Source organism: Musca domestica, unplaced genomic scaffold (genome assembly GCF_030504385.1).
Source record: "Musca domestica strain aabys unplaced genomic scaffold, Musca_domestica.polishedcontigs.V.1.1 209, whole genome shotgun sequence".
Lineage (NCBI taxonomy): Eukaryota > Metazoa > Arthropoda > Insecta > Diptera > Muscidae > Musca > Musca domestica.
The window spans coordinates 301,890-317,418 of NW_026712257.1; the positions used below are offsets into that span (position 1 = coordinate 301,890).

Below are 15,529 nucleotides of genomic sequence, written 5' to 3' on the forward strand. Positions count from 1 at the left end.
ATTCATCTAATGTCAGTAGGTCTGTAGGTAGGTCGAAAGCCGAGGTCGAAAAAGCCAATTTTTGGTCTATCGGTTTTCTTTAATCAGCTAACCCATGAAACGTTTCATGCGGAAGGACCAAATATTTCAGATAGCTAGACTTTTCGGCTTTTATACCCTTTATCTCATAATATCCGACATGTTGTGTGGGTTTTGAGAGGTTGTGAGAATAGTCAACTCTAAATTATCTTCTCTTTGCCAAAATGTAAGAAGATATACCTGGTCTTTCGAAAACCACAAAGTTTTTTTGAATGAGTATCAATGAGTATTTCCTTAGAAATCGGTTAGTGTCAAATAACCTGCTTTCTCCAAAACAATGAGTCATATATAGATATCAACTGGATGTTATTGGGAATAACAACTAAAATTAATTCATTGTCAAGTCGATTGTAAGAAATGACTCAGAGAGCGCGCAAAGAAATATAAACAATTTGCAATTTAAAATTCGAACCAGTTTCAAAACAAAGAGCAAAAAAAGACAAAAATATTGATCTGCATATACCATAAAATATTTATGCACAAGGTTAAATATTTAATGACTGACCGTTGACGTTGCTTGACAGAAACAAGGTCTTAGGTGGAATTGCAGATTTCTGTGCATTTTAATATGTATTTTTCTTTAAACTCCCTTCTCCCCGTGCTGACAGCCATTTATCACCTTAACAAATGACATTTTTTAATTGTCTAACGATGGTGTGAACATTACAACAACATTAAAAATAAAATGAAAAAAAAACATAATCCAAAAGAAAGCCACTTTCGTTAAACACTTGAAATTTATTTCAACAAACTGTGAAAGCCTAAAGAAGCTCAAACGTAAGGCAAGTGCGTGAGTACATACATCTCATTAGCATGCAGCAGCAAACGGTGGTAATGATTACCCGAAAAAACCCCCCCACACACAAATAGACAAACCGACACACAGATGCACACGCTTCAGTTCATTGTACCCAAACAATTTGTGCAAAACCCAAGACTAATTGTAAAAAAATGTATTACAAAATTATCACCACCCCACTCTCAATTAGAGACTTTAGGTCTGTGTGAGAAGAGAGGGGGAAGTCAAGGGAATTATTTAACTTTTTTTTTGTGGTTATCTGCTTTGGAAGATGTCGTTTTTGCTTTGGAATTGGGATTTTACTGTAATGTAGTATGACTCCAATGTACCCAGAATCGTCTCAAATATGTAGGAGAGCGGGCTATCAGGGCACTTAATCTGAATCCTATCTACGTGGTAGTTTCCTATCAGAAAATGTATATATTTTGTATATCCAACTTACCTTCTGCAGAGTTCGGCACTTTTCTCCCATGAATGTTTGATATTGAAATATTTGTAACAATAAAGACCGCGCAATTCCCAACCTGGAAAGAAACATTGAAAAATAAAAATTAGTAATAATTTTATTTTTTTATTTAAAAATTATGAAATACAATCATAAAACATCATCAAGAGAGTATTGATCTATGGCCCCTTAGCCAAAAATTTGCCATTCACATGTGTCCCTTTCAGCATTACTGGTAATGACAACTACAGGGTGAGATAAAAAATCTGCAACAAAGTCAAACGCCATAATTTTAATTTTTTTTAATTTTAATTTTTTGAATGAAAGCAAAAATGTCGGAAATAGCATCAAATTTTAGAAAAAGTTTCGAATTGTCACATTTGGCACGAATTGTGGCCTTCAAACACGCTGCCCGAATGTTGTTCTGCGGTATTTTGGCCCATTCCCGGCGAAGCGCTTGCTTGAGGTGATCGACACTTTGGTATTTTTTAGTGTCAACCTTGTTTTCCAAAATACTTCTCACACAATAGTCTAATAGATTGGTATCCGAATGGAAATGAAGCGAGGAACCTCATTTTGTAACCATTCTCGGTTGGCGAGTGCTGAGTCCTGTTGAAATGTCCAAGGTCTGCGGCCAAAATGTTTGCGTGCTCAAGTCTTTAATACACCCTCCAGACTATTTTCGCGATAATATTCGGCATTTATTCTGATGCCACGGTCGTTTAAGACGGACAGAAAGACGGAAATCGTTAAATCGACTTAGAATTTTATGCTGATTATGAATATATATACGTCATGGGATCTACGATGAATATTTAGGGGTGTTACAAACGGAATGATAAAGTTAATATACCAAGGAGGAGGATAAAAAAATAATCCATTAAGGTCCTTGTTTTAGTATATACCTCATAATAATGTACCCCTCAATTTTATACATTTTGAGGGATCTCGGCTCTAGCCTGTTTCAATGTATGATACTGTATCGGAGTTGGGGGTCTTTGTCTTATATACCCTCCTTTCCAGGGTGGAGGGTATAAAAATAATCCATATAGGTCCTTGTTTTAGTAGATACCTCATATAAACGTATCCCTCGATTTTACACATTTCGATGGATCTTGTCTCTAACTTGGTTCAATGTAGGGTCCTATATCGTAGTTGGGCGCCGTTGTCTTTTGTCAAAGTTTGTAATATCTATTTTTGGACCTTAGAGTACTTAACAACTGCTTGAGAAAGTCATATGCCGTTCCAGACTGAAGTAATTTATAAATGGAAGGTGTTAGGTTAACATTATTTTTTGAAGATAATTTTGAAATTTGGGACAGCGATTTAGAATGTCTTGGGATTTTCGGTACTGAAAATAGGTCATTTTCAATCCATATTTAATTATAAACTTTCCATTCTCCATTTTTTTTTTTTTGTTTGTGATTGAGTCATAATTTTGATTCGAATTAGCTGACATTTGGGTTCAATAAGCTTAACATTTTCAAAATATAAAATAATTTTTCAATTTTAAATATTTTGAAATTTTAATTTTGAATTCATGTCCCGAACTACTGGCCTAAAATTTGGCGCTAGAGGTGGTTTATTGTTAAACTGTTTCCATTTTAGTAATTTCATTTAGCATTTTTCTTTTGGGAGGTCAAGAAAAATTAACCCTAAATTTTCTACATTTCGTATATCACACGCAACCTAGGGTTAATCAAATTTCTCAATTTATTTGCCACCAATCGCTGACATTTGAATTTCAACAAATCGTCGTAATGTTTACGCATACCTCGCTTTATTATTAAATGTGTCTGGCGATTAAATGTCAAGAAGCTAAGCTGCAAAAACAAAAAAAATCGCCTCAAATAAGCCTCTCGTTTTATTAGTAAATGCCGGCTTTTAAACTTTGGAAATGCAACAAATCTTACTTTCATTGCATGTTGTTAATAACTTTGTACGTCTGTGTGTGTTTCGCATTTGTTGTTATTATTATTGTTATTATTGGATTTGCTGTTTGTTAAATGACATTTGTTTTTATTAAGAAATCTGGCTTGGCGTTGTTGTTGGTCAAAGCAAAATTCAAGTTTAGTGATTTAGCCAACAGACCGTAGCCAAGGAAAGTTTTATTAAAGCACAGGCACACACACACGTAGCCAGTACAACAAACAGGCAAGGCTCCAATGAATTGTCATATTTTAAGTCTAGATTGACAGCTTTCATCATTACAAAAACCCACATCTGTCACACTGCCTAACACCCTCTATTCAGAGGCTAACAAAGAAAAATCAATTAAGGCCTCAACAAATTGTGACCCTTCTTAGATCCAATGCTTGCTAATTATGGTGACTGGACATAACGGCTTTGTGTTGTGGGATTCAATGGCAAATACTTTCTATTTGAAATTTTCCAAATAATAATAATTTTCATTCTTTTCAATTATTGGGAAAAGCTTAGAAGATCGGAAATGCCTTCTAATGTCATGTAGGAATAGAAAGTTTTATTATTTCTTTTGATTGCCTTTCTTTCGAATAGTGGTATTGATGTTGTTGTAATAAAAGTTGCATTGGAGAGTGACCATGCTATTGATAGGTTGGTTGCCGCCGCCACCGCCACTATACCAACCGTTATGTGGCGGCATTGCATTACGTTGCGCCTATGCTTAGCTATGCGTGGCGTTGCGACTGACCATCATTATGCGTTTGTGGTAATACTATTTACGAGTATTGGACGTTTTGGATGGAGGTTGTCGTTTTGTTTTTTCTGCTTCTTCTTATTTTTTTACCAATCCAGCTAATTTCGTTAAAGTTGTTGTTTTTGTTGTTATTAATTTTTTTTTGTTTTTGAGAAAGTGTTTAGGTGAAATTCTTTAACTAATCGTTGTAGACATATTTATTGGACAAGCAAAACAAATAAATATATTTATGTATGTCCGTTTGTTTGTTGGTTTCTTTGTATACGACTTGTTTTGATGGCCATACACAACACATTGTGTGACGCTTGCCTTTTTTTCTGTCGGTCTGTCCGAATGCGTATTTTCGGTTTCATTTTCATTTCATTGAAAACTCGTCAAAGGAAAGTCCCGACCATAATTGTAAGCCGTGTTCAATCAAAAGGCATGTAATTGAAACAAGTCAAACACGATATTATGTTCGGCAGATTTGCAACAACAAAATGAAAATCTTCTTGAAAACATAATAAAATAAAATTTTAAAATTCACCAATCGAGATTTTCTGAAGACCACTACAAGATTTTATATAGAGGAGCAGATCACTTAAATGAATTATTCAAACAAAAAAACAGACCAAATAATCCTTTCGATTTAAAAAGGATATATTCGACAGGATACCATACGCATTCGTTTATTTAAAGAAGATGACCAATGAAAATACTTCTGCCTTTGAAAGACCCCTGGATAATAATATATCTTAAGTCACTAGTATATTTTCCATTCAAAGAAGAAAAGGGAGCCTATCTAGCGAAATTAAGGCCAACAAAAAGTGTATAACAATAAAACATATTAATATATTTTATAACGGAAATCTATTTTGCATTACCTGGAAGAGTCCCATAGGTTATAGATATTTTGTGGATGAAATCTGTAATTGTTCTTTTACGGAATCAGAAATTTTAAAATTTTTAGCCAAATATTAAACATTTTTTTAATAAGGACATATTGTGAAGCATTTGTTGAAGAAATTTTCTTCTCCGAGCGAATGGTTATCTGAGATGTTCTTGGTCATAGATGGGCCAAATAACGAAAGGGATAGCAAAATAAAGATAGAGATGAATACTTGCTCATCTATCTTCTTATATAATTTGCCAAACTTATTAGATAAATCTTATATGGACTAACAAGTGCCCGCTAAATCGTCAGCGAATTGTTTACCTTTTACAGCCAAAATCATTTTGACGTCTACCGTGGAGGATATTAGTAAAGCCATTGCACAATGAACCCATATCCAATTTTTGTAACCAAAACTATTTCCACGTCTCCATATGAAAAGTCTAGAAACCATCAGTGACCTCAATATCAAATTCCAGAATTTCAGGTCTATCCCTTCACCCAATACCAAATTTAGTACCATTTACCATAACCAAAACAATACACATCTCTCCATCCTAGACAACCACCAATTTGAGGATTCCAGCCCTATCTCTTCACCCAATACCAAATTAAGTACCATTTAGTACTTTTCGTACAAATATAGGATGCATTTTCAAACCACCGCCAAATCTCAAACATAGATACCATCAGTAGTCTAAATATCAAATATCCGAATTTATTGTTTATTCATTTACCCAATACGAAATATAGCACTATTCAGCACTTTTCGTACAAATATAGTACACATTTTCGAAAGCATATCCATATGCCCAGGATATACAGCGATCCAAAATCAAATTTCCGATTTCAAACACTACCTGTTCAGCCAATACCAAATTGTACCAAATATTGTAATATTTAGTACTTTTCGTGCACATGTAGTACACATATTCAAAACCACATTTTTATCACAGTTGACCCTAAACTTAACCGTTCTAACTTTAGTACCGTTTAGTAGTTTTCAAAAAATGTAAGTACATATTTTCAAAATCACCTTCTTACATCAAATTTACTTTCCAAATTTGATTGTCATACCAAATTTCAAGTTTTTAAATATATCCATTCACATAGTAAAAAATGGTACCATTTAAGCAGTTAAATACAATTTTAGAACTTTTCGTAATCTTAAAGTTCGATTTTCCAAAAACCTTTGGGTACATCTATCCTGCTTTCCATCAGTGACTCTCATTCCAAATTTTAAGTTTTTTAATTTTTTAGAAAATCCACTCGAAATCGAACATAATGCCACTCTTGTCGAGTCTCTCTCAATTTGTCAAAGAGAGAGGAAAGATAAGTTAAAGGAAAATAAACATTACATTATTCTTGATCTTTCATTCTTTTTTTTTAAGTTTTTAGTCTGACATTGTAAACAAATACAAATATTGAAACAAATAAATACAAAAGTATTAAACAGTGCATTCCAAACGGCTTCAATATAAGGCTCTATTGATTTTCTATTAAAATTTACAAAAAAATAGTAAGGTAAGAAATATCAGTCAGATTTGCTTTACAAGACTTTTAAGAGAGACATTTGATATAATCTTTCTGCAAACTGGTAAAGTTAAAAGCAAATTGGGAACTTGCATGCAAAATTCTATTTTTTTAGTTTTGACCGTTTGTATGTAGGTCCGGAATAACTAATTGCAAATTAAAAAGTAATTCAAAATATTCGAAACCTGATGTTTCTCTTAAAATCTTGATCTCTTGCCATTTCTCTCTCTCGCACTTACATCTCTTTAAATTGACTTTCTCTTTTCTCCACAAAATCCCCCATAGAAATTATGATTTTTCCGTTATTAAATTTAATGTTTCATCAAAACATTATATAAATTCGAAATGATTAAATTTTATAACTCCCAATTTCAAGATTCTGTTGCTGAGATATTTTCCTTTCCCAGAAAACATAATGGGAAATTTCACTTTTATTTCTGTATTTCTTTCTTTGCAAAAAAAAAAATCATACAATGTTACGCCCTTTCGCATTGAATTGAAGATACGTACTACTGCAAATGCTTACTTATGACCAATAGTGTAATCATTAAAATTGAAATTTTTTCGAAATCTCGGCCATAAGAAGAAGTAAAAAAAAACTAAAAAAAACCGAACAGGTCGGTTATACTCTGTAGTATGTTTATTTATGACTTCAAGACATAAAACGAGAAGGAAAAAAAAAACAATGTGTTTGCAACCAGTTTGCTGAGTTGTAGCTTTTTTTCGAGTGGATTTTTTCTTCTCTTTTAAGAAACAACTTTGCTTTGGAATTTCATTAATGCTTTTTACACAGACACACATAGGCACACACACTTCAAGCAAGAAAACCAAACAAACAAAAAACGGTCATACTAGTCTCGGGGCTTAGCCAGTCTTTCCATGTTACAGCAGCTGCTGGCAAGCAGGTTAACCTTCGGAATATATATAAAAATTAAATGTCAATTTGTTAAGATATGCGAGGTGGCTGGCTGGTTGGTGAACAACCAAAGAAATTCATTAAGAATGCTGTGCCGCAAAAGAATGAAACCTGGCTGGCTGGTTGTTTGGTTGAACAACAATTAGAACACTTGTGTTAAATGTAAGAAAAAAGAAAACAACAACAAAAACGAAGAATAAATATCTGTGACACTTCTCACTTACACAAATGCTTAACATTAAAATTTATTAGCTGAGATAAGTGTTCAAAAAAATAAAATACCGGTATTACAATAGAATTTCACAACAGCCGTTCTTGTCCAGATGAATATGTATGTCAAAATTGCCATAAATACAGGTCCAGGTAATAAACAAGAAGTATTATTGTTTTTTTAAATAGTTTACATTTCTTTTATTTATTTTTTTTTAAAGATTTCAATTAATATGTTCTTTGTTTTACTTTCTTTTGCGAGCTACTGTCCAAATTGCTGGCAATTATCATCATTTGAGAACGTGTTGTGTACCATATTAAGAATCAGATATGAGAGACATAAAAATCTTAAAGAAGTGCATAATTTTGCCGGAAAAAAAACCGGCTCTAGTTTCCAAAAAAGCTTGTCAACATTAATCTATTTTTGGAGATTCTTAAGTATTTTTATGAGTTTGTATGTCCGTAGGAATATGAGATACAAAACTAAATATGAAGTTCTAAAAAAATATTTTGAAACATGGAAAGATAGAAAATCTACAGAAAGAAAACAAGTAAAAAAGCAAAGCTTAGTAACCTCCACCATTTTTAAGGAACTTAAAATTTTTCAAAAAAAATCCATAGAAAAATACTTCTCAAATTTGAAACAATTCCGATAAATAATATCGCTAAAGTCAATCACCGAATATTGGGAGGTACCGTTATATGGGGGCTATACGAAGACCTAGACCTGCACAGAGAATTTTCTGTCTTAGACTGTAGTATCGATTTCGAACTTCAAATACCAAATTTGAAATAATTCCGGTAAATAATGACGCTAAAATCATCAAAATACCGAATATCGGGAGGAATCGTTATATGGGGGCTATACGAAGACGTGGACATATGCAGGTCATAGTCTGTAGTACCAATTACGAACTTAAATAATAAAATAATTCCAGTAAAAATTATAGTTAAAATTATCAGAATACCGAATATTGAGAGGTACCTTTATGTGGGGCCTATATGAAAACGTGAAACTACATGGCAAAATACACATGTTTGCATTACTTTAGCCTTCTATCTCAATTCGTTCTAAAGATACCGACAGACACAAAGACACATGGACATCACTAAATCGACTTAGGATTTTATGCTGATCAAAAATATATATACTTTGGTTGGTCTGACATCAGTATTTCGGGGAGTTACAAACGGAATGACAAAGTTGATATACTCTTCATAATATGGTGGAGGGTATAAAAATTGGTTTTTAAATATTGTGGGTAATGGAAGGTCCTATAGAAGTTCAATATTCAAATTACCAAATACCACCAGAATACCAGAAAAATCGTAAATATCTATTGAATACCGCTAAAAGGTACCATAAGTATAAAGGACCTTAAGAACTTTGCACAGAGTCCATAGAGGGTGTTCTATACAGAGAAGATTTTTGAAACACCTTATTTTTCTCCAAAAAGCTTCTATATCAAGGGGATCTATCGACAGTCTTCTATGTATAGAAGTACTCTAAATTATGTACAGAAAGCCTGGGTAGGTCTTCCGCCTTCTTTGATTGGAAAAGCTGTAGGAGAAAGCCCTTCTCTGTACTCATGGCTTATGGAAAGTTATCTTTGTATTGGCAAAAAATATAATACATAAATAAAAGATGGAAAAACTGCAACCAACTTCAGACTGCTGTCATTTCTAAGCCACTCGTCCGACAGTTATTAAAATTATTCCGGTGACAGCTCATTATATTGTTTACAAGCTTACAAAAGCATTTTGGTGAGAATTTTCCAGAAAAAATGTTATTCGAGAGGGTATTCAAGCGTGATAGTGTGATTTCTTTATATTTGGCTGGAAAACCACAAGTGGCTATCGATAGAGCACTTCATCATTTAAATGTGAATAAATCGTTTATGTCTCGTACCATCGCTCGTTACCGTGATACTGGTGGCGTAGTGCGACGTCAAGGAAGTGGACGGAAGAAAACAGCTACAGCAGCCGGAATTATTCGAAAAGTAAAGAAGCCACTTGATCGAACCTGGACATGGGCATGCACACATTTTGGCCGCAGACCTTGGATATTCCAACAGGACTCAACACGTGTCACCCAAGAATGGTTACAAAATGAGGTTCCTCGCTTCATTTCCAGTGCACAATGGCCACCAAAATATCCGGATACCAATTCGTTGGACTATTGTGTCTGGAGTATTTTGGAAAGCATGGTTGGCACTAAACAATACCAAAGTGTCGATCACCTCAAGCAAGCCCTTCGCCGGGAATGGACCAAAAAAAAAAAAAAAAAAACATTCGGAAAGCGTCTGACGGTTTCATTGGACGTTTGAAGGCCATAATTCGAACAAATTTAAACGTATTCTAAAATTTTTTGCTATTTCCGACACTTTTAGCTTTCATTCAATAAAATTTAAAAATAAAATGTAAAAATTATGGCGTTTGACTTTGATGCATTTTTTTTTTTTTTGATCTCACCCTGTAGATCAAAACCCCAAAGGAGTTTAGATTTTTATGCCAAACTTTGTTGGGACCTTTATATAGTCATTGCCATACACAAAGGGACTCCTATAGTTTGAGATATATTTCGCAACATTTAGGATAGACCTCTGAAATTTAATAGAGATATTTGGAATGCATCCAGAATCATTGGTACAGCAATTGGGCCATATCGGTCCTCTGTTTGGTATAGCCCTCATGTAAGGATAACTCCGATTTGAAGTATTTTTTTAGTTCTTGCAATGGTTTAATTTCCTCCAATATTGGCATTTTTGGCATTCGTTTCTAGATAAAGATACACACAGGCCAATAATCGGGGATTTTTTAAAGTCTAATTTTATGATGACCCAAAAAGCAACAATTGTGGATTTTTTGAAAATTATTTTTTCAATATCCAGACATTGTTTTAAAAATTCAAAGAGAAATTACCTTCAACCTTTCACTTAATAAATGCTCACGTCTGATTTAGAGTATCGTTTTGGGATTTCCTTGTCCAAAACAATGACTTCCGCCCTCACCTTTTTTTTGTTTGACAACCTACTTTTCCCATTTAGAAATATTTCCAGCACCCAATTAATTTTCCGTACAACAAGTATAAACTATCAAATACTCGTCCATGACAAATGTAGCCCGTTTTTACTTCTGTTTTTTTTTCTCTTTTTGTCATTGACAAATTAAGATACTTTGATTTTTTTATAGCCAGCCAGCTAACATTTTTTTCGACAAGATTCGAATAGCAATTTGTTTAGATTGTCAGTTTTGTTTATTCTTCTGATCTTTTTTCTAACTTTTTTTCGACTTTAACTGGGACACAGCTACTTCTTTAGAATTTCAATTACTTTAAATTGGTACGTGTTTAGCACTGAATTTTGTTTTCTTGTCTGGATACTCTAGAAAATCGTTGCTAGTTTCGGTAACAAGCTGCAAAGTGATGTGTGATAGTATAAGAGTGTGTGTGAGCGTGGCAATGCCCAAAGAAGATTTGTTTGCAATTTCTTTTTCGAAATTTCGTTAGACAGTTTACGTTGCCTATTTAACGGTTTAGTTAGTTTTTTTTTTGCTCCACCACTTTGTTTGAACTAAATTTACGGTGGCCAGTAGCCATTTTGTAAAGATATTTAGGTTATTGAACTGTTTTTTTTTTATTTTCTGTCAAAGCTGAGGTGGGGTGCTTAGGAATTTATTTGGGAGTGCTGATGAGACTAGGGCGTAATTGACTTTAATCAATAAAAAATATTTGGTAATACCTTAAAAATTTATTTTTATTTATTTGTTGTTATGGTTTAATGGTTATTTTCTTTTTAAATTCTTTTTTTATTTCATTTCAATTCAACACTGAGAATTGTGCCTGCCAACTATGGCAAAAGCGAAAAGATAATAGCCAATAACAGTTAACTTCCTCCATAATTGCATGTTGTAGTCTAGCTGGCTGGCTGACTAACCAAGCAAGAATGCCTAGTGGTAGTGTAGAACCGCCAACAACAACAACATGCACATGGAAAACAAAAACTTTTGCCCACCCCAGACTCAACAAATGATTTCTTTTCATTCTTCGCTATTTTTTTTTTGTTTTCGCCAACTTCCCGCTTAACCTAAAATAAGAGAATTATTGATACATGAAACCGCAAAACAGCCAAACGAAAACTTACAGTTATATGTACGAATTTAATTGTACACATATGTAAGTGATTACCATTACATGCACACACATTCAAACTCAGAAAACTGTATATTTTTCATGTGAGTAAAAAAAGTTGTAAAACTTTTAATTCTTTGGGATTTTTCTTCATTCTTTGGCAGGTTTCTTTGCAGCATCAGGCATGGTAGCTGTGAAAAAAAGTTTTCATTTTTGTTAAAAAAAACCTGTTGAGTGCTGTAATCATCGGCACATAAACAACGACGACAAGCTATAATGATATGAATGCCAGGCAGCTCGCCTGCTGACTGCCTGTTTGACAAGTGTATAAAAGAACCTAGTTATTTATATTGAACTAACCTATTTTTAAGTCCTCCATATTAAGATTAAAAAAAAGAACGGAATTTTCCTCTTCTTATGTATGCAACGCGCCGCTCTCTTGAAAATTATGTTCTCTTTAGATATCTCATTAATGTAGCACACATAAATACTTACTCTCTGTGCGCCAAGAGAATTGTGTGGCACATTAAAACAAAAGACTTAAGCAACGAACTTGTTTTGTTCTTCCTCTCTCTCTCTCACACTCGCACAGAGAATGAATGTTCTTTATTGTTGCATTGCAAAGAGAACAGCAATAAAATGCATTCGGTTTTTATTGTGTAATTTTGCTTAAGAATTCGGAAATGTAATGGAAATTTTAATTTTGAAAAAAAAATAATAATAATAATAATAATAATAACAATAATAATAATAATTCATTACCAGAATTAAGAAAAGAAGTTGAAAGTTGGCCTTTCGTGGAGAGCCTAAAATCTTGGATTTTTGTAATATTATTTTTGCTATGCACTTTGGAGATTTATAAAAATTTACCCATAATTCTTAAATAGGAAAATCGTATATATTTGAAAAACGTTTAAGAAACATCACATGAATTTTTTACAACTACAATTTCAGAGAAAATTTTAACAACAAATAGAGCTATAATAGCGATTTTTTCCAATAAAAAAATATTTAAGGGATTGAATTTTTTTGATATCATAAAATTCGAAGACTTTCAGACTAAAAATTATAACGTTTATTAGAATTTTTTTAAAGATCTACAAATATCAATATTTATTGAAACAAGTAAAATAGTAGTATCAGTCGATTTTGACGATATATTTATACCTAAAGCCAAGTTATGATTATTCACACTGTTGATCATGGCCATTCTTATCTGACCTAATACTAATAAAAATATTACAAAGTGCCAGATTTGGACTATATCGACTACATCTGAATAGAATCGGATGATAATTTCGCGTTTTATGAGCTCCATGGATACTCAAAATTTTTACCCTTTGTGGGGGAGGTACCAGAAGGAGTGGACCGATATATGCCAATTTTACACCAGACCTTGGGTTAATAAAAATATTGTATTGTAAATAGAAATATTCAGATGAATTAAGTCTGAAAGAAATCGCATGTTCATTTCCCGTTTTATGAGATTCATGGGTATTCAACATTTTGATCCTTTGTGGGGGAGGTACCAGAAGGAGTGGTCCAATATATTCCATCCTCAAACCAGACCTTGGGTTAATAAAAATATTGTGATTTGTGCAATTTGAAGACCATCGGACTCTGATATCGCATTTTATCAAAATGTTGAACCTTTGTGGGGGAGGTACTTGATGGAGTGGACCGATATTGTCTATTTGATCTAGCACTGATGAAAATATTACAATTTGCAATGTTGGAGCAAAATCGGATTATCCTTTCTCTTTCTGTGGAGTAAATTATTTTCTATGAAAATGTTGACATTTTGTAAAGGAGGTACCAGAAGGAGTGGACTGATAATGTTCATCTCTGAACACGATCCAAGTATGACAATAATATTACGAATTACCAAGTTTGGACCAAATCAGATACTTCTTTCGAGAGTTATCGTGTTATCAGACAGACGGAGGGACATTGCTAGATCGACTCCAAATGTCATCAAACAGATTTGGTCCAAAGAGACCTAAAGAAAAAATTTTCGAAAATTATTATTTTTATTTCAAACAAAATAATTTTAATTTTTCTTCAGCTTATTTAAAAAATTGTACACCAAAGAGATCCTAAACTTTTTGATCATTTTTCAATATCAAGGTGAATGACAACTTGGCAAGCAACGCAATTAATTTGCATTAATACTGAGGTGTTGCTCGAAGTCTTTACCCCCGAAAACGCTGAGATTAGCCACCAAAAAAAAACAATGTCAAAGAAATCCAAAAATAAAAGATTTTCAAGCATAGCAAAGCACAGATATCCGCATACATTAATACGACAATTTTATGGGACCGTAAAAATCATAACCAACATGTGCTTTATTCAATTCGCGTTTTTCAAATGAACATAATTATGCATAAATACGGCGGCGAGACGACATATGAAACATTAGGGAATTTTTATAATTTTGAAACGAAACTTGTTTGTGACAAATAGACAGACAGGCGTATAAATCCGGTTGATGATTATAATTATGATGATACGAATCATAATGACGTTGCTGGCACATAAAAACATAACATTTTCTGGTTTATTGGGGAGTAGGGGATGTTTTAATTAACAGCTACATTAAAAATGAAAAAAAAAAACAAAAACAAATCTGTTACTATTTTTTGGGGGGGATATTCAAACACAAGATGGTGACGAAGATGGAAATGGCTGGCTTTGTTGTTAAGTCGTAAATGTATTATTTTTGTTGTTATTGCACTATACATTTATGATGAATATAATTTTTAATTTGTTTACATTATTGTTATTAAATTAGTTGCTATAATTTTTAAATTTTTTATTATAATTTTTCTCTTTTGTGGCAAACACTTTTTTGTGTTATGGGATTATGAAATAGGCATAATTGAAAGTGGTTGCATTTTGAGAAAGAAAGTCATTATAAGCGGAGAAATAGGATAATGGAGTTGTTACATTTTCCTATTATGTGTTCATTTGAATGTATTGCGGGGCTAGCTCTAAAAGATTTACTTCATATTTGAAAAAAAAACTGGACATTATCCAAATATCGGAACAAATATCGTCTAGGGACACTTGGCAGAAAAATATTAGTTTGCCAGAATTATTTCAATTTGGACATTGGACCGGTAAAAAAACTGGTAATATCAGGTTATACTAAATCGGTTTTTATTACCCTGGATATGGTAAGATTATTTCAACTGGCTTAGGAATTATAAAACTAATACTTGACTTATTGAACCGATTGTTTTTAATTCTCTAAAAAGTGGAAAAATATGTTGTATGGAAACCATTTCTACATTTAATATTTTTCATGGGCAAGGGGCTTAAGATATTCTCCAATGGGGCTTAAGATATTCTCCCTAGATAGAACACATTTCAGAGTCGTACAGCAATAGATATCCTATGAGACCTTTAAGAGATTTTCTACAGATTAAAAACCTTTTCATACCCTCCAACATAACATGGGGGGTATATAAGACACTAAGCCCAAAAATCGTGGTTTTTAAAATAAAAATGTTCAAGGACCCATATAGCAATAATCGTGGACTTTTTAAATAAAAATTTTCAAGTTTGGGTCCTTGCAAAATCCCAGCAAAAATCTTAAATTTAAAAATTAAATCAAGGACCCACGTAGCAGTAATCTTGGATTTTTTAATAAATTTTTTCTTAGAACCCACATAACAATAACCTTGGATTTTTAAATAAATTTTTTCAAGGACCCCCATAGCAATAATCATGGATTTTTTAAATAAAAATTCTCAAGGACCCACACTGCTATGTGGGATTTTTTAAATAAAATTTCTGAAGGAGCCACATAGCAGTAATCGTGAATTTTTAAATAAACTTTTCCAATAAATAAATAAATAAAAATTTTCAA

General features: G+C 32.9%; 1 protein-coding gene across 5 annotated transcripts in view; it reads right to left on the reverse strand.

Annotated features, from left to right (window-relative positions):
- The window catches only part of LOC101888489 (uncharacterized), a 67,718-nt gene that overhangs the window by 23,086 nt on the left and 29,103 nt on the right, over positions 1-15,529 (reverse strand). For all 5 annotated transcript variants that reach the window (XM_059122635.1, XM_059122636.1, XM_005186710.4 and 2 more), the window contains exon 3: positions 1,320-1,401. In XM_059122635.1, coding sequence (XP_058978618.1) covers positions 1,320-1,401 — 82 coding nt within the window. The remainder of the gene's footprint in view (positions 1-1,319; positions 1,402-15,529) is intronic.